The 24,302-nt window shown below is 51.0% G+C and overlaps 2 protein-coding genes across 7 annotated transcripts in view; both read left to right on the top strand.

The window, feature by feature from the left end:
• The first annotated feature begins 660 nt into the window (after positions 1–660).
• On the top strand, positions 661–6,727 carry LAG3 (lymphocyte activating 3). Of its 3 annotated transcripts, XM_072797435.1 has the most exons (9): positions 661–1,085; positions 1,388–1,535; positions 1,907–2,193; positions 2,805–3,062; positions 3,496–3,771; positions 4,871–4,990; positions 5,538–5,780; positions 6,043–6,173; positions 6,516–6,727. In XM_072797435.1, the coding sequence occupies exons 1-9, from the start codon at positions 1,028–1,030 to the stop codon at positions 6,660–6,662; spliced, it is 1,668 nt and encodes a 555-aa protein (XP_072653536.1). In that variant the 5' UTR covers positions 661–1,027; the 3' UTR covers positions 6,663–6,727. The 3 variants fall into 3 exon arrangements, with proteins under 3 accessions (XP_072653536.1, XP_072653538.1, XP_072653537.1); XM_072797437.1 differs by lacking the exon at positions 2,805–3,062; XM_072797436.1 differs by lacking the exon at positions 4,871–4,990 and having other exon boundaries at positions 663–1,085.
• Positions 6,728–13,410: 6,683 nt separating this feature from the next.
• Positions 13,411–24,302, top strand: part of CD4 (CD4 molecule) — a 51,364-nt gene continuing 40,472 nt past the window's right edge. For 2 of the 4 annotated variants that reach the window (XM_072799222.1, XM_072799219.1), the window contains exons 1-3: positions 13,411–13,563; positions 23,158–23,269; positions 23,394–23,558. In XM_072799222.1, the coding sequence (XP_072655323.1) occupies positions 13,501–13,563; positions 23,158–23,269; positions 23,394–23,558 (340 nt within the window). In that variant the 5' untranslated portion in view covers positions 13,411–13,500. Of the gene's footprint in view, positions 13,564–16,138; positions 16,514–23,145; positions 23,270–23,393; positions 23,559–24,302 lie in introns of those variants that run through there. The other 2 variants (XM_072799221.1, XM_072799220.1) reach the window with 2 other exon arrangements.

The raw sequence follows: 24,302 nt of genomic DNA, 5'->3' as shown, positions 1-24,302 counted from the left end.
TTTGGCTTCACTCTCCCTAACTGACCTTGGCCAATTAATTTTTGAGCCTGCCTCAGTTCCTTCATCTCTACAATGGGAGATGTTAGGTTTCATGAGTTACTGTATGTAAAGTGTCCGATACAGTCTCCACCTCTTATCGTCAGTAGTATATAGTGAAGGCTTCGATATCATGCAGCTTTTCTTTTCCTGGGACATGGGGTGCCCTTCCCCAGACCTACCCTCTTTTATGTCTGCATTATCCCCAAAACTGAGGGATGAGTAGGGAGGCAGGACTGATGCTAAGTGGAAGTCCTAGGAGGTTAAGGGATTTAGGGGGGAGATGAGTACCAAGGGAAGGGCTTTGCCAGGAAGAAAGTGGACTGGAGTGGCAGCTCCAATTTTAATTTTGGGACTGGAGTGGCAGCTTAGAGGTGGGTGAGCAGTAGGTCCAGGCAGAAATGGCTTGAAGAGAACCGCAGAAGGTCCCCAGAAAGAGGAATAAATAGGAGGGGGGGGGAAGGGGGGGTCGGCGGGGACACCCAGGACTGAGGAAATAAACAAGGGGAGCGCCACCACAGAGATGGAGGGTAATGCTGCTGGGAATCAACCCCCTCAGACTTTCCACTGAGAAACGAAACCGTGAGCCCTGGGGTGTGTGTGTATGGGGGGGGGCAACGGGGAGGGGAAGTGGGGAAGGTGGAGGGAAGGCAGAAGGACAGGGGTGAGGGCCCTGGAAGCAACAGAACTGCCTCCCAGCTCTAGACAGCCACCTTGCCTCACTCTGCTCTCTACCACTGCCCTGCCCATTTGCTGGGACCTGCCCCCCCCCCCCCCCAACTCCTGCTGCCTGATCTGGCCAGCTTGCCTCTGGATTCCAGCCTCTGGTCATTGGTTCTTCCCTCCATCTCCAGGTCTCTGTCCTCGTCCCTCTTCTAGACTCCCTTCCTCCGCCCTATATCTTTGCAGAACTTTCTTTTGCCCATTGTCCCTCCCTTCTTTCTGACCTCTTCCCTTTGGGGGGCTCAGCGTGGCCCAGGCCTAAGGGGAGATGTGGGAGGTTCAGTTCCTGGTTCTGCTGCTTCTGCAACTGCTGTGGGTGGCTCCAGGTAAGATGCGGCTGACTCCCTGGGAGGGTTGCCCTCCAGATCCACGGGTGGGGTAGGGGTGGTCAGCAGGGATGCCTGGACCTCACAGATGCTCCAGTCCTTAGCCTGGGTGGATTCTTCTAATGCCTCGCTTGGGCATCTTTCTGCCCCCAAAGCCTCTCCTCTGTCCTACCGTTAGGTGGGGAAGGGGCAGAAACCCAAGGTCTTCCTCAGCCCTGATTATCGTTCAGGTAACTGAGGCTCCTCTACTCCTAAGTCTTTTGGTTCATGGCCCCTCCCCTTGGCCTCTTTTCTCCTCCCAGTGGCAGCTCCAGGGTCTGGGACAGAGGTCCAGGTGGTGTGGGCCCAGGAGGGGGCCCCCGTCCAGCTCCCCTGCAGCCCCACAATCCCTCTCCAGGATGTCAGCCTTCTGCGAAACGCAGGGGTCACTTGGTACCACCTACCAGAGAGGTACGCACCCAAACTTGGGCATCAGGACCCCCAAATCCAACAGCAATGGCATCCAGACTCCTAACCCCAGGCCCAGGCTAGCCCCCCTGTCTCCTCCCCTGAGCTGTCAGCCCCTCTGAGGCCAGCGGCGCGACCTCCCCCGCCAGCCGTCCTGCCTTTCCTCGGGAGACCGCCCCCCTCACACCCGCATCCCTTCTGCATCTGCCTCTCCGAGTGGATGGCGCGGGCCCAACCCGAGGGGAGACGGGGCTGGGGACGGTAGGCGGTCTAGGGATCGTCCTTCTGGGTGGGTTTCCGCATCCTCGAGGTGGGGTGGGCCCGGGGCCTCTTTCTCCTCGAAAGTCTCAGTCCCGTCCCTCTCTCCCGCGCAGTGGCCCGGCGGCCCCGGCGCTCAGCCTGCGGCCCGCCGCGCCCTCCGCCCGGGGCCCGGGGCCGCGCAGCTACGTGGTGCTGATGCGGGCTCCCGGCGGCCTGCGCAGCGGGCGGCCGCCCCTGCAGCCCCGCGTGCAGCTGGAAGAGCGCGGCCTCCAGCGCGGGGACTTCTCGCTGTGGCTGCGCCCGGCCCGACGCGCCGACGCCGGCGAGTACCGCGCGGCCGTGCACCTCCGGGACCGCTCCCTCGCCTGCCGCCTCCGTCTGCGCGTGGGCCAGGCCTCCAGTAGGTGGGGGCGGGCCGCAGGGAGCGGGGCTGGAGCTGGGCGCCGAGTTCCCCGTCGTCCCCCGAGGCAGGAAGGGCCGGGGCCTCCCAGTTCCCGCCCCGGAGAGCGGCCCCGGCCCCCAAGGGGAGCGGGAGGGGGTGGGGAGCGGAGTGGAAGCGCCCCCCGTCCCGAGAAGCACGTGCGTGTGGGGGAGGTCTCTGGAGAGACAGTCTCCCCGCCGAGCTCCCCTCCCCCACCCCCGCTGGGAGCGCCAGGGTGGAGGAGGGGAGGCACCCCTGGCCTGGGGGTGAGCGCTGGGCTGGAGTGACTCATTTCAGACCTCTGTAGCTCGGGGGGTGGGCTCAGTGGGGATCCTCCCGCGAGGCCTGGAGAAAGGGAAGGGGAGACCACGCCGAGTTACCTGGAGGCAGGGCATTCCTGAGCATCCATTTTAAGCACCTCCAGGTACCAGGCACTGGGCTCCAGTAAACGTTTGCGGGGAGGTCATCCGAGGAGGGTTGGGGGGGAGAAGACAAATCTACCGCTGGGGCAGGTTTCTAGCTTCGTTGACCTGCTGCGTTTGAGAAGTGTTTGCGGTGGGGCTAATCACATCTTCTTTATCCACGGGCAGTGACTGCCAGCCCCCCAGGGGCCCTCAGGATCTCCGACTGGGTCATTTTGAACTGCTCCTTCAGCCGCCCTGACCTGCCAGCCTCTGTTCACTGGTTCCGGGGCAGAGTCCCAGTCCCGGAGTCCCCCCATTACCACTTAGCTGGAAGCTTCCTCTTCCTGCCCCAAATCAGCCCCTCAGACTCTGGGCCATGGGGCTGCACCCTCACCTACAGAGATGGCTTCAATGTCTCCATCATGTACAACCTCACTGTTCTGGGTAACTCCCCCAGTCTGCCCCCACACCTGACCACAACCCCTTCCTGCCCCCTATCCTCTCCCCCTGACTTACAGGTCCCCAAACTAGGTCTCCAGTAGCTGGTGCCCACTGTGAATGCCCTGGCCCTTAACAGTCCTGGTCCAACTCGCTTTTCCCTCGCATTGCAAACTGTCATTTCACTCCCCCACTCCTGGCTTTTCCCTGGGCCATCCAGCCTCCCTGGGCAGCCTTTGGCCTCCTGCTGGCCCAGTCCACATGTGGGGGTGGGGTGTGTGTGTGAGCATCCTCCATTCATCCACCTGACTCTGCTCCCTTGTGCTCTTCAGAGCCAGACAATCTCCTTTGCTCTTTCTCCTCCCTTCCCTGCAACCCCAATGCTCAGCCTCTCTGTATCTCTCCCTCTCAGCTTCCACTTTGGCTTCTTCTTTTCCAGGTCTGGAGCCTTCAGGGCCTCTGACGGTGTACACCGGAGCAGGTTCCAGGGTGGGTCTACCCTGCCGCCTGCCTCCTGGGGTGGGGACCCAGTCTTTTCTTACTGCCAAGTGGACCCCTCCTGGGGGAGGCCCTGACCTCCTGGTGGCTGGAGACGATGGCAACTTTACCCTCCAACTGGAGGTAGTGAACCAGGCCCAGGCTGGGACCTACACCTGCCACATCCATCTGCAGGGGCAGCAGCTCAGTACCACCGTCACTTTGGCAGTCATCACAGGTCAGCCTCAAGTGGGAATGGAGTAGCTCCCCTCACAGGGGAGGGGGCATAGGGAAGGGAAGGCCAGCTGGGGAAACACCGGGCAAATTGCCTCAGGATGCTAGGCCACCAGGCACAAGTTGCAGAGGCTGCCCTGGTGGCCTCCTCTTTTCTCACCCCCACATATAAAAAACTGAAACTGAAAACCTCCCCTGAGTCACTAGGTGAACATTCCATTCTTCTCTGAGGGACTCCCCTGCTCTCAATTGGGAGGGGGGGCGTCTAAGATGTTACAAAGAGAGGTGGCAAAAAAAAAAAAAAAAAGACAAAGAGAGGTGGCAGATAGTCGAGTGGCTCAAACAAATATATCTCTAGAATCTTTGTCTACTTTGGGACCAGTGCTTGGGGGGAAAGTTGCAGGAAGTGGCCTGGATTTGGGAGGAGCTAATAAATCAGTCCCTTGGTCAGCAAATATTTACTGAGCGAGAGCTTTTTTTTTTTTTTTTTAATAGTGTAAAACAAACACAGAAAAAAAAAAGAGAACAACCACCAAAAACTCAGAAAGTACATGTTGATTGATTGGTAACTATGAGCCACGACAGCTCAGCTGTGCCTGTAACACTCACCTAGCAACTAAACAGTAGCATCTCATAGTAGGTGCTTAATAATGTATATTGGGGGCAGCCCGGGTGGCGCAGCGGTTTAGCGCCGCCTGCAGCCCAGGGCGTGATCTGGAGACCCTGGATCGAGTTCCACGTCAGGCTCTGCATGGAGCCTGCTTCTCCTCTGCCTGTGTCTCTGCCTCTCTCTCTCTACATCTCTATGAATAAATAAATAAAATCTTAAAAAAAATAATGTATATTGGTTAAGCAAATAAATGAACATGCTAACAGGTCATATCTCTCCTGGGGGCCCATGCTAACTTTCTGCCTGCTCCAGGATATCTCTACCTAGACATCGTACCCACACCCCAGCCTCGCTCTGAATCCATCCTTTCCTCATACTGCATTCTCTTGCTGACTTAGCCACTCTCAGTAACTCCGTTTGCATCCCACTCCCCCTGTGGTTTCTTGTTAGTTTTCTAGACTCTGCACTGTAACAGGTGACCCCTGTTTTACAGGAAAGGAATTTCTTGAATCACACAGTTGGGAAGTGCCAGCCTCGAGGTCTGAGGCCAGGTGTCTGCATCACCAAATCCTCAAGTGCCTCCACCACTCAGCTTGGCTTAAGACCCTTCCCTGTGGGTGTCCTCCTACCCAACCTATCTCTCATGTACGGCTTTGAGGTGCTCTTGTCTGTAGATCAGTGGGTCAGTTCATTGTTCTCCGGACATCCAGAAAAGGGGGTAGAGTTCATTTGCAGGGCACTTAGAGACAGAGGGCATGATGTGAGCCAAGTCATGGAAGCAAAAAAAAAAAATTAAAAAAAGCCAGGTGTATGGGGGTGCCAACACACCTGACTGATGATATTGGGGTTTCTGAGCATTTGAGTAGAAAGTCATGTAAAAGAATCCAAGGTAGTATTTGTTATGTGATCCGTCCGGGGCCAATGTGAATTTGAACAGTCCCCATAGGCTGTAGAGAGCCTGGACAGCTTTTGAGTTGCAGAGTGATCTGCCCAGAGCTTTGTCTTGATAAGATTAATTTGGCCCTGACTCCCCCCTCACATGTCCTCCCCTCAGCCTCACCCAATCAGAGCCCAGGTGACTGCAGAGACCTAGGAGTTGAATCTATGGTTTCAAGTAAGGGGGTCGGCCCCCAAAGATCTCTTCCCTTTGATTTCCTCAGTGACTCCCAAATCCTCCGGGTTACCTGGCAACCTGAGAAAACTGCTTTGTGAGGTGACCCCAGCGTCTGGACAAGAGCGCTTTGTGTGGAGCCCTTTGGATAAGCAGTCTTGGCGAGGTTCCCCAGGACCCTGTCTGGAGATGCAGGAGACCAGACTCCTTTCCCAGCCCTGGCAGTGCCACGTGTACCAGGCGGAGAGGCTTCTCGGCACAGCGGTGTACCTCATTGACCCTGCTGGCCCAGGTCTGAGACCCCATGACACCACAGCTCCAGACCAGCCCTCTTGATCCCACTTTCCCGACAACCCCTTCCCCACCACCACATTCCAGATCTTTTCTTTCTAACTTCCGGGTCTTCTCTGGGCCTGAACCCACTTCTGCCATTAATTAGTTAACGACCCTGGATAAGTCCCTAAACTCTGGGCCTCATTGTACCTGTAATGGATGAGGGTGTGGCAAGATAGCCTTTCGGCTATGACCTTGTGCCTAATGATATTCTTCTATAGGTGCCCAGCGCTCTGGGAGGGCCCAAGGTGTCCTGAAAACAGGCCATCTCTCTCTCCTTCTCATCCTTGGTATCCTCTTTCTCCTCCTTTTGATGACTGGAGCCTTCGGCTTTCAACTTTGGAGAAGACAGGTAAGTGGGCAAGGGGGAACCCCCCATCCCTAACTGGCCACTGGCTTCCCCTCTCTTCAGGTGTCTGAGTGCCACCTGGCATCCCTTAGAGGAGATGACCCAGGTGGACTCTTCATCTTGCCTTCAGAGCCCTGTCTTCATGAGTCTCTCCAGGGACTCTGGAGTCTCCAGGACTCTGAAGGACCTAAGGGAGGCTTGAAGGTGCTGAGAAAGGCCTGGGACCAGATGGGGTGGGCTGGGGGCTGAGAGAGAAGAGCCGCACTCTGCACTCTGCACTCCCTTTGCTCCTTATTCTCTTTCTCTTCATCCTTTTCCCCACCCACCCTCCCTGTCTTCCCGCAGTGGCGGCCAAGAAGATTCTCTGCCTTGGAGCTTGGGACTCACCCACCTCAGGCTCAGAGCAAGATAGGTGAGCTGGAGCAAGAGCCAGAGCTGGAGCTGGAGCCGGAGCCGGAGCTGGAGCCGGAGCCCGAGCCTGAGGAGCTCTGACCTGGAGCTGAGGCAGCCGGCAGATCTGCATAACTCTGTCCAAATAAACTCCCCATCAGCAGCAAGCCGCGTCTGGCTCCTTCTTGTCCAGTACAGGTTCTTGTCTCTGCCCCGCCTCTGGGGGCTCCCTGCTTCCACCTCAGCCTTCCGACCTACTTTCCCCAGCCAGTCTCTCTTATCTTCATCTTTTCTGTTCCTGGCCTCTTCGTGATTCTTTCTGTCTGGTCTTTCTCCTGCTTCTCTCTCTCTCTCTCCCGGCTAGTCGTTTCTCTGAAGCTCCCAAAGCCCTGTCTACTTACCTCTACAGCTCTCATCTGGGTCCTTCGTCATATTATGCTGGCTGCCCTGGTTTCTTTTGTATTTTTGTTTCCCTGGCCCACCCCACTCCACACTTGGCTGCATCTCACATTGTCCTTGGCCCTTTTGGTGCAGCGCACGCGCGCAGACACAGACACACACACACACACACACACACACACACACACACGGAGGAGCCCTGCCTGTCACGTCCTCCAGGGGATCAGGTCTTGTAACCTTTCTGGGCAGCTGGCTGAGGTTCCTGCTTGCCTCCGCCCCACCCCCATGTTCCTTGGCTCTGGGCAACCTGTCTGGTCCCAGGCATGAGAACACACTGCCACCCAGTGGTCCCTGATTGTCATACCATGGGAGGTCACTGGGCTGGCTGGGGCAGGCTGGAGGAGATTAACAGTGTAGTGGTCTAGACAGGCACAGATCCCTGCGTGCCCACATCACCTTTGCGGTGTTCACTTTCTATGGTTTGCGTATGAGTGTGCACCAAGGAGCGGTCACACACCCAGTGGACCATCCAGGAGAGGGGCTGAGCAGTGCCTGCCTCAGGACACATAGCCCTAGTCTTGGCAAGGTTATGATCCGAGTCTGACAAAGGGGAGTGCAGTGAACAAAGGCCCCACGTGGGAAGAAAAATGGCCAGTAAGACAGCTGGCCATGGCGCAGCTCTGGGAATCCAGAGACCTGGCTTCTGGTTCTATCTCTGCTGATGTGACTAGAGCTGATCTCCTCTGCCTCAGTTTCCTCCTATTAAATGGAATAATGATAAAGACCCATTAAAATGGGTTGCTCTATCGGATGGTAAAAGGGCTTTGAAAACTGAGGTGCTCCATGTATGTGATGTGCTTTTCTGATGACCCATTTATGAAGGAGGAAGCCAGTCCTTCTGGTCATGCCAGGAAGGATACAAAAGACCCACAAGCCCACCTTCCTCTTTGTCTGTCTCCCTCTTGGAGAGAACATTCACCTGAGCCAGGCGGACTGTCCTTTAGCAGAACACACACACAGTCTTGGCCTCCGGGGACCCCCCGCCTCAGAGATCTAGACCTCCATGTGCAATAATGCATGGGGCTCTGGACTCAGCCACAGACAGTTCTGCTGGGGAATTTTAGGAAAAAAATATTGAAAGGGAATGGGAGTGACCTGCAGGAGTGGGAGGCACGTGTTGGCACATACCCACAGTGTGGCACACACCCTACTGGATATCCCACTGAGCCTGGGCTCCATGTGCACAGTGACACGAACCATGAGGCTGAAGATATATCCTTGTGGAGCCACAGTGGCCAGAGACCTGGGGACAGAGAACACTTGGGGACAGAGGGTTGGATACCTTGGTTCTGGGCAGAGACTTAGAGGGAGAGGGGCACCCTCTGAAGCCTGAATAATAATGAACCACTAAAAGCAATCTGAGGTTCTGAGCCTTAGGGTGGTGGTAACCTCTGAGCCTTGTCACAGTTAGAGAAACAGTGTAGGCTCTGGCACTCACCAGAGATAATCACACTGTCAGCTGAAGTCCTGAAGTTCTTTTGAGTAGCCTCAAAACCATCATCCCCACCCTTTGCTGTGGGCTGGGGGTAGCTGCTGAGAAGACTCCTCAAATCTGCCCTGTGACCCTGTTCTCCATAGCTGTGGTGGAAGCCCCCCTGTTTTAATGGAGCAGGGGTTTTCTGGAAAGTTCTGTGGGTGGCAATTTTCCTCTCTACTGGGTAACATCCTATGCCCTTTGGGCTTATGAGAGTAGTCATCAAAGATTCACCATCACCTATATGGGGACTTCCCCATGCTCCTGAATGAAGGGGACAGGGAGGGGACAGAGGCAGAATGAAAGGCCACCTGGTTCCTCTACCCACTCAGGAAGAGAAGAGCAAAGAAGGATAGAAATAAGAGGGGACATGGGGCTCATGCATACAGGGCTTCTTTTATTCATTCATTTTTTTTAAGATTTTATTTATTTATTCATGAGAGACACAGAGGGAGAGGGAGAGGCACAGACAGAGGGAGAAGCAGGCTCCCCATGGGGATCCCAAAGCAAGATTCGATCTCACAACCTCAGAATCACAACCTGAGCCAACGGCATATGTTCAACTACTGAGCCATCCAGGTGTCCTCCTTTTATTCATTCTTACCTCTTTCTCTGTGGGATTTCTCCTAGGAGTGACACATTCCTGTTCCTTCCCAAGCACCGTTCCCCAAAACCCCACTCCCCATCCAGCAAAAGAGAGTACTTTTGCTGTCCTCTTAAGGACCCCCAGGGAGCTAGATGAATTCATCTTGCATCTCCAAGTTCATTGGCAAACCAGTGTTCCAGGTTGGAGTTTTGAAGGGGAAGGGGCATTAAGGAGGCTGGGAGCTCAGGCCTTTACTGGGGGCCAGGGTGGGAGATCATCTTAAACACTTGTTAAAAAAAGGAAGCAGGGGATGTCTGGGTGGCTCCGTGGTTTAGTGTCTGCCTTTGGCTCAGGGTGTGATCCTGAAGTTCAGGGATCAAGTCCCACATCAGGTTCCCCATGGGGAGCCTGCTTCTCTCTCTGCCTATACCTCTGCCTCTCTCTGTGTCTTTCATGAATAAATAAAATCTTTAAAATAGAAAAAAAGAAGGAGGGCAGCCCCGGTGGCGCAGCGGTTTAGCGCTGCCTGCAGCCTGGGGTGTGATCCTGGGGTCCCGGGATCGAGTCCCACATCGGGCTCCCTGCATGGAGCCTGCTTCTCCCTCTGCCTGTGTCTCTGCCTCTCTCTTCGCTCTCTCTGAATGAATAAATAAATAAATCTTTTAAAAAAAAAAAACATTTAAAAAAAAAAGAAAAAAAGAAGGAAGCAAAAAAAGGGGGGGAAGAGACCTACCTATTTGTTACTACATAACATAGTTGCCACATAACAAGTCATCCCCAAAGTAAGTAATTTAAAACAATAAACATATGATCTCACACAGTCAGGAAGAGCAGCTTCGCTGAATCATTCTGGTACAGGATCTTTTGTGAAACTGCTAAGATGTGGGTCAGGGCTGTGGTCATCTAACGGCTTGGCCAGGATGGAGGATCTGTTTCCAAAACGGTGGCTGCTGGCCAGAGGCCATAGTTCCTTCCAGAGTGGGCCTCTTCCTATGGCTGCTCACTACATGGCAACTCACTTCCTCAGAGGGAGAGGGTGGCCATGAAAAAAATACCATATCTTTATAATCTAATCTAGAAAGTGATATACCTCACTTCTGCCCTATTCTATTGGTCACACAGACTGATGCTGGTACAATAAATAGGAGGCGACAACATACAGGTGTGAATTAGAAATAGTAGGAATCATTGCGGGCCATCTTGCTTATGATAGCCTGGCTATCATGGGGGAACAGTGCCTATAAAGAGAGATAGGCCGAATGAGGAGAGGGAGCATCTCTGAGTTCCTCCATCCCTAGCCTTGGGCCTGACAGCTTCCTCCACTGTCTACTGTCCAGAAGTTCTAGAGGCCAAACGAGGTCCAGAGCCTTGCCAAGACAAATGTGTCAGGCAAGAGGCCATACTGTGCTCATTCAGACCCATGGTCACATTTGCCAGTGTCTCCCCTAAACTTTGATTTGGTCTCTCATTTCCCTGCCCAGGGCAGGTGCAGAAATTTCCCAGCCCACCTCCCCAACCAGGCAAGAAGTATTAGGGTTCAGGCCTGAGGTCCTGCTCTTGCCACCCACCCCTCTCTAAAGGAGGTGAGCAAAGAGCTTAGGGGTTCCTGCTCAGGCCCACCCCCAGTTGGAGTTAGCCCTTTGAAGGGAATGGAGTTGGGGTGGGGATGGCTTCTAGCTGCTCCACTCTCGCTGACAGTTTCTCTAAGGGCTGCAGGTGCCAGCTGGCTGAGTCCAAGCCTAGCTCTGAAATTTGCCCGCTCAAACCTCCCACAGGATGTGGGAGGCCCAGGAGCCTTCCCCAGAGTTGCCAAACATGATCATGGAACTAGGGACAATATGGCTGGGGTAGAGGTGGGTCAGCCCTCCAAGACTCTGCTTCCCAAAGAATGGCCCCTGTCACCCTTCCCCCACACCCCCATCCCTAGCCCTGCCCCCACCCCCTTTGCAGAGGGTGTCAATGCAGCTGCAGATGTTTCTGGTAAGGAGGCCACCACAAGACTGCACCTGGGGCTTCCAACTCTCTACTCCACGGGCTGTCCTACCCCTTCTCCAGCAGCCTGGTTCCTGACACTCCATCAGCAGGTAACCCTGGTAGATGGGCTTCACTCAACTCTCCACCCTTTTCCCACCTTAGGCTCCCTCCCCTCCTCCAGCCTGGAGACAGAATCCACTCAGCAAATAATAGCTCTCCACCAGGAAGCAGGAGACTTCTGGAAATCCCCATACTCCATGCTTACAGGCCTATGATGGATCAGACAGCTTCACTTCAGTTTTTTCTTCTGTAAAGGAGGCAGGGGTGGGGGTGGGGCATAGTAATACCTATGAAAAAGTTCCATGTGCTAATGTATGTGAAAGTGCTTGGAAAGTAGAAAAATCACTCAGTAGATGTAAGGGATTACAGTAGTCAGAAGCCCCAGACATGCTTGTCAGCCTCATATCCCTCCATCACTGTGGGAGAAGACTTCTCTTAGCCATCAGTCTGGCCTTTCTTTTTTCCCTTTTTGTAAAAGGTTTATTTATTCATTTATTTATTTTTAAGCAATCTCTCCACCTAACACGGGGCTCAAACTCATGCCCCTAGGATCCAGAGTTGCATGCTCTCCCGACTGAGCCAGCCAGGCATACCCCTCCCCACCATCTTGGTCTTTCTGAATGCAGAATAGAGATAGTGGAGTGAAGGGGACCATCAAGGGCTGGGGCCCCAGCAGGTAAGTTGGAATCCCAGTTCCACCAATTATAGTTACCAGCTCTGACTGTTAGCAATTTTCTTCAACTCTTTGAGGCTTAGTTTCCTCCTCTGTGTGATCTGAAGAAAAATACTTATGCCCAGTCAATGTCCTGAGAATTAAATCAAATACACAGCCGTACAAATCTCATAGCAGTCCTGTTAACAGAAACTTCCTCTTTCCTCCTGTTGTCTTTTCCTGTTTGGAAATCAGAGGAAAATCCAGTTTCTTGGGGCCTGTTAACTGCCGAGAATACATCTTCATAGGCACTCAAAGTCACAGACCCAAGGGCTAGAAGTCCTCACACATTCCATCTGGTCCACTGCTTGCAAATTGGTGGCCCTAAGCTAGATCCAGCCCTTTGCTTTGTTTGACTCTCTCAGGGTTGGAACAACAGGAAATTAGTTGCTAACATTAAAGTTAGGGGATGTCGGGCAGCGGTTTAGCACTGCCTTCAGCCCAGGGCCTGATCCTGGAGACTTGGGATCGAGTTCCACGTCGGGCTCCCTGCGTGGAGCCTGCTTCTCCCTCTGCCTGTGTCTCTGCATCTCTCTCTCTCATGAATAAATAAAATCTTAAAAAAAAAAATTAGGGGATATCATATACAAGTTTGGTTTTCCACCTTCCCTTGAAAGTTTGGCAGACCTGGAAGGCAAGTCTGCGTTCACATTCTGGTGCGACCTCTCCTATCAACTCAGCTGGAGCTGTGTGGTCAGTGGCTGCCCACTGACATTTGATTTTGCGATCATTGCTTTCCTTTCATTCATTCAAAGAGTATTCAACAGTGGGGCTGGGGGAGGATGATGGGCAGTCTAAAGGGTGCAGAGCTTTAGTTGGGGAAGATGAAAAAGTCCTGGAGATGGATGGTGGTAATGGCTGCCTAATAACATGAATGTACTTAAGGCCACAGAACTGTAGACTTAAGAGTGGTTAAAATGGTAAATTTTACAGTATGCATATTTTACCACAACAAATTTTTATTAAAGATTTTATTTATTTATTTATTTATTTATTTATTTATTTATTTATTTGAGAGAGAGAAGGAGAACAAGAGTAGGGGGAGGGGCAGAGAGACAAGCAGACTCCCTGCAGAGCAGGGACCACCCCACTCTCATGTGGGGCTCCATCCCAGGACCCTGAGATCATGACCTGAGCCAAAATCAAGAGTTGGACATTAAACAGACTGAGTGGGATCCCTGGGTGGCGCAGCGGTTTGGCGCCTGCCTTTGGCCTAGGGCTCGATCCTGGAGACCCGGGATCGAATCCCACATCGGGCTCTCAGTGCATGGAGCCTGCTTTTCCCTCTGCCTGTGTCTCTGCCTCTCTCTCTCTCTGTGACTATCATAAATAAATAAATTTAAAAAAAAACCAGACTGAGTCACCCAGGCACCCCTCAATATTTTTAATAAAAGATTCAATACTAAGGGTTTACCAGGCCCAAGGCACTCTGCTGGTTGCTAAGTAAGGACCCAGCTAAGACATGGTCACCACTCAACTCTGCTAAAAAAGCACTAAACAACAATTTCATAATTATTACACTTGGACCAGTGCTTGCAAGGGAGAGGAAGTACACAGTACTGGGAGATCCTACCTTATTAAAGGAGCCTTGTTTCAACTGAGGAGCTTGAGAGGAGGGGTCATGTGCAGAGGATAGCCAAGCAACAAGATCCAGACACACAAATCCTGCCGAGGCATGTGGCAAGGTGCTCCCTCACCTCCCTTGCCTCTGAAGCACCTGCCTCCAGACTTCTTTCAGGTAAGAAATCAGCAGTCTCAGTTAAGCCTCTATTAGTTGAATTTTCTTTCACTGGTAGCAGAGCCCACTGCTCCCTGTTACACACTTCCCAGGGAAGCCTTTCTTGATCTTCTAGTTGAAATAAGGCTTTCTATAATAAGATCCCCAGCCCTCTGGACTTCTCTTTTGTAGCACATGACTAATTGTGATGGTATTAATTGTTCAGTGTCGATGACACAAGCTGGAGTTGTGACCATGTCTGGCTTACTTATTACATCTCCAGCACCCACAGAGTGGCTTGGGTCTGGAAGACACTTGCATAGGGGCACCTGGCTGGCTCAGTCAGTAGAGCCTGCGACTCTTGATCTTGGGGTTATGGGTCTGAGCCCCACATTGGTTGTAGAAATTACTTAAAAATAAAATCTTAAAAAAATAATAATAAAATAAAATAAAATAAAATAAAATCTTAAAAAAAAAAAAAAAAAAAAGGGATCCCTGGTGGCTCAGTGGTTTGGTGCCTGCTTTTGGCCCAGGGCGCGATCCTGGAGTCCCAGGACCAAGTTCCGCGTCGGGCTCCCAGCACGGAGCCTGCTTCTCCCTCCTCCTGTGTCTCTGCCTCTCTCTCTCTCTCTCTCTATGTCTATCATAAATAAATAAATAAGTAAATAAGTAAATAAATAAATAAATAAATCTTTTAAAAAAGTAAAATAAAATCTTAAAAAAAAACCAACTTGGGATCCCTGGGTGGCGCAGCGGTTTGGCGCCTGCCTTTGGCCCAGGGCGCGATCCTGGAGACCCGGGATTGAATCCCACGTCAGGCTCCGGGTGCATGGAGACTGCTTCTCCCTCTGCCTATGTCTCTGCCTCTCTCTCTCTCTCTCTCTGTGTGACTATCATAAAAAAAAATAAAATAAAATAAAAAATAAAAACTTCCTCCTCTTTAAAAAAAAAAAAAACAACTTGTTGAATATATGAATGAATGGGCAGACTGGATTAGATCAGAGGTTAGATACTTAAATGCCCATTAGGATCTGCAAGGTAATGCAAACAAGAAAAGCAGGCTGGCTATAAATAAGCCTGCAGGAAGGAGATACAGCCTGTGGAGGACACATACCCATCCTGTAGGGACAGTCCTTAGAGGTTGCACAGAACACTTGCACTTACATCCTTTAACCAAAATTAAGTCATTTAACTATATCCAGTTGTAAGGGAGACTGGGATTCAGTATACATTAAATCTGGGCAGCCATGAGCTCAGCTAAAAAGGTAGGGTTCTATTATAAAGAAAGAAAGAGACAACATTTGGGGGACAACCAAAAGTTTGTGCAGAGAAATAGAGAAGATCTGAAGAATGAACAAAAATGTCCTAGATCAGTGGCTCTAACAGTGTGACCCGCAGTGTGTGTGTGTGTGTGTGTGTGTGTGTGTGTGTGTGTGTGAGGTGGTTCCTGAGACCCTTTCAGGGAGATCTTGAGGTCAAGCTACTTGCATAAAAATAATAAGACATTATTGGCTTTTGTCACTATGTTGACATTGCAATGATGTTGCAAAAGCAATCTGGGTTAGACTGCTGCCTTAGCATAAATCAAGGCAGCAGAGCCAAACTGTGCTGTAGTCATTTTGTTCTTCAACTGCCAGGCACTTGCAGTAAAAAAAAGAATAAAAATATTAATGCCACTTTCACTTAAGAATGCCTTTGATGAAGCAGTAAATATTAATGTTATTAAATCTCAAACCTTGAGTACACTGTGCTATAAAATGAGAAGTAGCATGACTGCCTTTCTGCTGCAAATGAATCACAATGTTGTCTCAAATAGAAACACCTGCATTAATTGTTGGGCATTGCAAGCTCAACTAGCCACTTTTTTCATAGCAGGGAAAGGTTATGGTCACATGGGCACATTTAAATGAGCACTTGGGCTGCTGGTGCAGGATGGCCTAGAGGACAACAGAATGGGGAGGCCAGGAGACCAGTGAGGAGGCAGGGGCTGTCGCCCAGGCACAGGATGGGGATGGCATTTGGGGTTAGAATGGATGGAACAGTGGTAGTTGGGCAGAGTGAATCGGATAGACATCTAAGAGAGTTTGAAGGTAACATCCACAGGAAATGGCGAATAAACACATGCAAGGAGTTGGGTGAAGGAGTCAGAGATTACACCCAGTTTATTTGGCATGAGCAGCTGGGAGGTGCCAAAGCCTTCGCTAAGTGGGGGACTTGTAGAAGTAGGTCTGGAGGGTAGTGGTAAGTAGATGATACGTGTAGTTTGGGGCATGTTGGGTTTGCTACGTGTGGTGAGAATCCAAAAGGAGATGTCTGATGAGCAGATGGATCTACACATCTGGAGCTCAAGAGAGACATGGGCTGGAGAAACACTTGAGGCCTGGCCAGACAGGAAGGTCCAGAGGAAAAGGGTCTGGTCCATGGTCACTCTGGGGGTCAGTCCTCAGGTCTCAGGTAACTGCCCAGACCCTCTCTGCCACACGGGGCCAGCTGGAATGCCTTCTTCGGTGCCTCCTTGCTGAACAAATGCCCTCAGGACTCTGGAGCAAGGGGATGTTTGGGGCTTACCACGAGTGTCCTCATGTGCCCTCTACTTCCTTTCTACTTCTTCCACTGAAATCCAGACCAGCTTGCAAGTATCATTGAGGCCATCTTTTTTCTTGTTACACAACAAGAAATGCTGTGACACTCTATTCTCCAGCCTGGTTCTGCTCAACTTTTTCCTTTGACTTTGGCATTTTCACTTTGACATCTTCCCCAAGAGGCAGGGGGTGGGCACCCCAGCCCCAGATGGTGACACTGGGGGCTGGCCCAGGCCTGGGGTGTGGAGGAGCCTTGCTGCCAGGCTTCCTGTCTCTTCGTTTACATACATCTCTGCAGAAGTAACAAGCGTTCTTCCCCGTGCGCTCCTAGCCTTCACATAGACACACCTGCGTGAGAAGCAGAGGGGAGGAAAGACACAGGCCCAGAGGTAAGACGGACAGACTCAGCTTCATTCCTTTCCATGGGTCTGGGAAGGGGAGGAGAATGCGGCAGCAGATGTGGTGAAATGTTCTGGACTCCCAGTTTTCTGCCCACAATTCTGGCCACCTTGTCTTGTATTTCACACTGGATCTGTGAGTTTCAAGAGGCTGGGGATTATGGAAAATTTCTCTCTGCATCCCCCTGTGCATATCCCTTTAGTGCTTGGAGCAGACGGTGCTCCTCAGAGAGGTGTTGAGCTGGATTACAAGATCAGAGAAGGCACAGAGACTTTAGGCCATCTTGGGCTGAGAAAGGCCATGGGAGGCAACTAGTCAAGGGGCAGTGGACGATATGAAGATAGGAAGAGGGGAAAGAAGGAGAAAAGACGGAAGAAAGGGTAGGAAATGAATAGAAAGAATAAATACACATTAAGGAGAAAGGATGCCTATAAAAAAATGAAAAAGGGAAACAAAGGAAAAGCAATAAAATGAGAAAGAAGTGAAATCTAGTCTAGAAGCAATTCTCCTCAAATCAATTTTCCCAGTGATGCAATTGCCAGAAATTTATACCAGAAATCATACTTGTTTGCAGTATTTCAAAAGCCCTATGGTTGAGGTAGCCTCCTTTAACTATCTTTTCTGTTAACACGTATTTCTACATTTTTTTTTTTTTACTCTTGGGCATTTTTTGTGATTTTTGAATAATATGTCTAAGGGCCCTCCTGTTTTAATGAGCTTTAAAATGATTAACGCAATTCTCAAAAAGGGTTGAAACTGAGCTCTTAGGTATGCAATACTATACAAGTGATAGATACATATTCTTTAGGTAAATATGTCATTAGAAAAAGGGGTTCTAAGGCATTAGTTTTAGATGTCTCAGCTGTTCTAGAAAAGGAGGCTAGGTGGTTTAGAAAAGGATTTGCAGGCCCGTCTTGGGCTTGGTGGGATGTAGGGGATCCAGGAGGTGGTACCCCTCAAGATGGGACACCCTGTACAACTCTAACTTCCCACCTCCAGGCTTTTTGTCCTTTCCCCTTTCCTAAGACCTCCGTGGCTTTGCTGTGCTACCCCACAGGTGTCCTCTGCCTTCCCTTCTAGACATATTCTGGGAGAAGGACCTTTTTGGTACCGGTGGATTCTTCAAAATAGAAAGGCCCCATTATTGCTAATTCAAACATTTCCCTTTGGGTGGAATAGCTCTTCCTGAAAGTCCCGTTGTTGGACAAAATTTTAGGGGCATAAGGCTAAGAGTAGAACCTGATGAGGGAGGTGACTCCGTTTCATATTTTGACAAATAATTTCTTGGGCTGTGTTAGAGTCTGTGGGCTCACACAAAATGGCCGCCATCTTAACCTCAGATGGAGGACTTCCCAGAGGTCAGGGTCAGAGAGAACACCCAATAAGATTTTGGTCTTTCAGTTAGGGGACACGTATACAAAAGAGTTCTACCTTGAAATAAGAATTCCCCCTCATCAACTGGTTCTAGGCAGAAGACTTGTAGCATCTTAGGCCTTGATCCTGGCCATAATGGTGACATGGGGAGTTCAGCAGACCAAGGGCCTTGCACATTTTGGACACTCAGTAAATGTTAAATAAAATAAATTTGAGGAGGGTGGGCAATGGAAGGGGACAGATGGGGGCCTGAGTTTGGAGGGCTCTTCGGTTGAGCTCTGTTCCACACCTTTTGGGGGACCTAGGGGAAGGAAGGAGGGCATGGCTCCCCCACCCACGTGGGCGTCTGAGGCAAAGGAGAGGATGGCGGAGGTTGTAGCCACTGAACCACAAGGGTCCCTTAGAGGGTCATGGTCTCTAGGAAGTTTAAATGAAGCCAATGAGCAGTAGAGAGGGTGTATGTGGTGGTGGGGGGGCACATCCCGTGGCGAGGCTTGAGGGGCTGCCTGGGGGCTCTGGGGAGAAGATGAAAGTGTCTATGGGACCACAGACTGTTTCTGTGGTGGGGCTGTGCCCTCTTCCTCTCCCCAGTCTCGCTCCTCATCCCACCTGGGAGGCCAGGGCCAGGGCAACAGGAATTTCAAAAGCTCTGAGAGTTTGCCAGTGTGTTGCCATTTTGCTCTCATAGTTCTCTCATTCTCTTTTGAGCTCTCTTGTGGTCTCTTGCTCTGGGGCTGTGTCTTGCCTCTCAGAATGTCTTCACCTCTTTCTCTCTGACTATCCGGTTTGTACTATCCTGGGCTTGGCGTGGGGTCAGGGCTCGTGTGAAGTGTAGCTGTGGCTTTAATGAGCTGCTCTGGGTCTCTCCGGCCCATCCTTCCTCATCCTCCTTTGGGGCCTCTGTGTGTTTCTTGGAATATGTCCTTTTCCCTTGGTCCACCCTGCGGACATCTCCCTTGCACCCACCTTCGGCTCCAGGCTGTGCTCTGCAGGCTCCCTTCACATCAAAGCTTGTTGAAAGCTGGCATTCCTGCCAGAAGCCTGGATGCCTATTTACTGGCAAGAAGGGGCTAGAGCTTAGTGGCAGCTGGAGGTGGAGATGAAAAAGAGGGAGAGGCCAGGGGCACTCTAGGCAAGATTGACAGAGCCAGAATTGGGTCCTGGCATGTGGGACCAAGAGGAAGAGAGCTACAGATGTGGGGAGTTGAAGACAGGATACAGAAATGCCCAGATGTGAGCAGAGAAATAAGAAGAGAGAGAGAAAGAGAGAGAGAGAGAGAGTGATGCCAGGACCTGGGGGACCAGCAAGCCCTCCCAGCCCCTCTCAAGGGGCTATGGTGTACAGGATGCTATTGTACTGGGGCACAGTGCCTCTGGGGAGGATGAGGATGTGGGAATCAAAAGCCTGCTCTCTGGGGCGGCAGCGGAAGCCCAAGTCATCAAAGCAAGCAGCAGATGGAAACCCATAGCCTCCTCCACCTAGCTGAACCCTGGGTAAGTTGGAGCAGTACAAGGAGCTGGAGGTGGGGAAGTAGCCCTCTGGCACAGACCACAGGATCATGGCGTGAAGAAGAAGGAAATGACCACCATTTGGGGAAGGGTCAAGAATGTTCCTAGCCTTCTCCAGGCATTCATGCAGAATTTGGACACCAGGGAAGGGATATTCCAAATGGAGACTCCTTTACTCTCTGCTCACTAAGAACACAGTGAGTTGTGATAGGGGGACAGCGGAAGCCACTCTCAGATGGAAGGGTGGCTGTACCGTAGTCTCTCCCCTCCCCACGCCCCATGCTAACTGGTAAACAACTGCACCCATGACTAGCCTCTTTCCTCCTCTTCCGGAGTCCTCATGATTTCTTCACTTCTTATTTCCCTTGTTTAGAAAACAATTCTATCAGGGGCACCTGACTGACTCAGTCGGAAGATCATGCAACTGGTGATCTCAGGGTCATGAGTTCAAGCCCCATGTTGGGTGTAGAGATTACTCAAAAAATAAATAAACAACAACAAAAAATTCCGTCAAGCCTCTGCCTTGAGTTAGGCTCTGGGACATTCTTCCTTCAGGCAGATGGAGTGAGTGGAGTTGGCTTTTTTGTCTTGTTTTAAATCTTCCGGCAAATCTCATTAGGAGGTGCATGTCCCCAGCACCCATCTGAGTACGACAGCCCTATCATGGATCAATACCCAACAGGAAACAGAATCTGCCTCGGATGGTTCAAGAGACTGCAGAAACGAGGTTATTCCCAGGGGTGTGAAGAGGGAACCAGACAGTTCATGGAGGCACACAGATGTTACCAATAGCAGGCAGGGTCCTGAAGGGGCAAGGGTGGAATGATGTTTCCGGAACCCAGTGAGGGTTTGAGCTGAGCCACCTGAAAGGAGCTACAGTCAGGGTGTGGAGAGAAGAAGGGGTGAGGGAAGGAGTATAGCTATTGCCAGAAAGCATGCCAGACTAGGAAGAGAGTTAGGAAAAATGCTCCCACTTCTTTCCCTGCCCCTCCCACCTCTTGTGGGTTCTTCCCACTGGCCAACCCCAACTAGTAGCAGGAGGGCAAGGGAGCCTGGGTGGTAAAGTCTGTCCAAATCAATCTCCTTATAGAGAGCAGGGCAGAGAGGTAGGAGAATGGCCCAGGGATGGGGCGGTGGGGGAGAGGTGGTGGTGATGAGAGGGCACAAGAACAAGCAGCATGGATGGGGATGACTTGGCTTCATTCAGGCCAGGGTTGGCTGTGTACACATACTTCAATGACCCACTTTATTATTTTTTAAACAATTTTATTTATTTATTCATGAGAGACAGGCAGAGGGAGAAGTAGGCTCCCTGTAGGGAGCCTGATGCAGGACTCTATCCCAGGACCCTGGGATCACGCCCTGAACAGAAGGCAGACACTCAACCACTTAGCCACCCAGGTGTCCCTCAATGACCCACTTTAGTAACAGAATTATTATTATTTTTTTTTCTTCTATTTATTTATGATAGTCACAGAGAGAGAGAGAGAGGCAGAGACACAGGCAGAGGGAGAAGCAGGCTCCATGCACCAGGAGCCTGATGTGGGATTCGATCCCGGATCTCCAGGATCGCGCCCTGGGCCAAAGGCAGGCGCCAAACCGCTGAGCCACCCAGGGATCCCTAGTAACAAAATTAATATGTTGAGTACAGAAAGAAATCAGTGATTTTTCCTCCTTCATTCAATTCAATTTCGTTTAACTTAACCAAACATTCCAAATCCCCTCTCTATGCTCCAGCTGGTGCCAGGCCTACACTGGTGGCAGAACTGGCTGGACCATCATCTTCATTCTGAATGAGATCAGGCTTCAGGGCCGGGGTGAAGATGGGAGGGAACCCAAATCACCACATCATGAGACAGAAGGTGGGTTGTGCCCTCAGGGCATCAACAGGGTGCTGTAGGAGTGGGCAGGTAGCTGCAGAGCTCAGACAACAAAGACTAGGCTAGGGGATAGAAAAACGAGGTTGGATGCAGGACCTCATCTTGCCAAGCTCTAGAGGCGTTCATGCTGCCCCCCACCCCCATCCAGGCAACCACCCCTCTGAGGCCTCCTTACAGTCTGGGCCTGGAGGCCTGGAGCTCAGAGATCCGAGCCCTGTTCCTGCCTGCCTTCCAGACATTATCTGGTGGCCTTCCTCAAGTCTCCACTTCTTCCGTGTCATCTGGTCCCCTTCCTAAAACTTTACACAGACCATGTCACATTTCTGCTCAAAAAGCAGCTGTTTTGGGGCACCTGGGTGGCTCAGTGGTTGAGTGTCTGCCTTTGGCTCAGTTCGTGATCCCGGGGTCCTGGGATCGAGTCCTGCATCGGGCTCCCTGTTCAATGGGGATAGCAGATATCCTCTACTGATATCTCTGCCTCTCTTTCCGTGTCTCTCATGACTAAATAAATAAAATCTTAAAAAAAAAAAAAAAAAAAGCAGTTTCTCCTAGTTGCCTGAAGAACAAAGCCCTGACCTTCTGGCCAACCTGTCCAGGTTCTCAGTCAGGCCTGAGATGTCTTCCCAGATCCCACCAGCTCCCTCCCTGAGTCTTCTCCAGACTCCCAGCCGGGGCACAGCCCTGCCACCTGCCACTCTTTCTGACGCGGGGCAGCAGAGCGGTGGGGTGCTCCTCCCCTTTCCTTTCCCTGTAACTCATGGTTTGCAAACTGGAGCTGGTGACAGCCACCAGGGTGGGGGGTGGGGTTGTGAATACACAGCAGGCTTGACCCACCCCCAGATTCTGATTCAGCAGATCTGGGGTAGGGCCTGAGAATTTGCACTTCCAACAAGTTGACAGGTGACACCTAGGCTGCTGCTGATCCAGGACCACACTTGGAGGATCACTGCTCTAACCTCCCATTGTGCTAGGTCCATTCAGAGCTTTTCTAAATTCTCTCCACCCCCCCAGCCTCAACCACCTCCGGAACTCACAGAAACCAACTCTGAAATAGCGTTTTTCTGCTCTCCCTCAGAGGCTTTACAGGGTTCGTCTGAGAGCAAGCAGGGAGTTTACCCACTGCTCCGTCTCTTCCTCACCCCACACAGTGTGGCCCTCCCCAAGTCCTGGGAATCTGCCTCAAACCTGCCCTCAAGGCAGTCTGTTTTTCTACACTTCCATCATTCTGAGTTGTCTGAGCTCAGGCCTATCTTCTCTCACCAGGATCATTTCAATCATACCTCCTGCGCGCTCGGCCTCTTCTAGCTTGTCTTTCACACAACAGCTGAAGGGGTCCATTCTGCAAATCAAATCATGTACTTCTCGACATAAAGTCCTTGAATGGCTCCGTAGTGCCTAGGGTCACAGCTCGGTATCATAGCATGGCATTCAAGGACCTTCATGACCTGGCCACGCCCCATCCCCCTGCCCCTTCTCAGTCTCCACCAATTTGCCACCTTCTCTGTGAATCATTTTTTAAATTTAATTTAATTTACTTTATTTATTCATGACACAAGCAGAGACATAGGCAGAGGGAGAAGCAGGCTTCCTGATGCAGGACTGAATCCCAGACCCCGGGATCACCACCTAAGCCGAAGGCAGACACTCAACCCCTGAGCCACCCAGGCATCCCTGTGAATCCTTTTCTGATTCCACTTAGATGGCCTGGGCACAGCATTGTGTGGTGTGTCCTGGTGGATGTCTGCTTAGAAGTATGCACATTTAGGTCCCTGGCTTGGCTGTATGGGTGAGATTGCATACCATCCCCATATGTCCCTTTGCACCCCAGGCTCAGTAAATGCCTACTAACTAATGATCAGTATCTCCCTTAGGCCCTGCACTTTGTGCGGTGTGGGGGGAAGGCCCAGGTCCCTGCCTGTCTCAGGGAATCCACAATGAATCAAGAAGCGGCTTTTAGGCACCTGCTCCTGATGCTGCAATTGGGTGAGTGCGCAGATTTGGAGATCCAATGGGAGGAGGGGCTGCCTGGTAAATGCCAGGGTGGGGAGATGGGGTGGAGGCAGAGCAGCAACAGCCTTGAGGCCTGATTTCCTTCTTTTCTACCTAGTGATGCTCCCAGCGGTCACTCCTGTAAGAGAAGTGGTGTTGGGGAAGGCAGGAGATGCAGTGGAGCTGCCCTGCCAAACTTCCCAGAAGAAGAACATACACTTCAACTGGAGAGATTCTTCCATGGTCCAGATTCTGGGAAATCAGGGCTCCTTCTGGACTGTAGGTAGGGCGGCCCAGCTCCCATGCAGGGAGGAAACCACCATGGACTGAGCATCCCTGGTGTCAGAGCTCTGCTCTTGGTAAACTCTGAGATCCCAGAGGGCTCTGGTTGACAAACTCAGGTGCATTCTCCTAGTCCAGAGTTTCCCTGTGCTAACTGCAGGTGGCCTGGGAAATGGCATTTGGTGTCTATTATAATTTCAGAATTTTAATATTCATGGCCTTAGTTTAATAGATATTAGAAAAATAACTATCATAAAACCTGTGATTTCATGAATATTATTGCGACAGACCCATGTTGATACATTTTTACTTACCAAGAAACAGAGAGAAGACAAAATATGAGTATCAAGAATGAAGATATTTCTATAAAATATCTTCTTTATATTACTATAAAGACATTAAAAGGATAATATGCAAATATTATATCTGCAAGCTAATAAATTTAACAATTTATATAAAATGGAAAAATTCCTTGAAAATCACAATTTACAATTTACCAACTGACACAAGAAGAAACAGAAAATTTTTGAATAGCTCTTTCTACTAAAGAAATTGAACTTGGGGCATCTGGGTGGCTCCGTGGTTGAGCATCTGCCTTTGGCTCAGGTCATGATTCCGGATCTTGGGACCAGTTTTGCGTCAGGCTCCCCACAAGGAGCCTGCTTCCCCCTCTGCCTGTGTCTCTGCCTGTCTGTGTGTCTCTTATGAATAAATAAATAAAATCTTAAAAAAAAAAAAAGAAACA

Source organism: Canis lupus, chromosome 25, assembly GCF_048164855.1.
Source record: "Canis lupus baileyi chromosome 25, mCanLup2.hap1, whole genome shotgun sequence".
Taxonomy (NCBI): Eukaryota; Metazoa; Chordata; class Mammalia; order Carnivora; family Canidae; genus Canis; species Canis lupus.
This window is presented reverse-complemented; position numbering and strand designations above follow the sequence as displayed.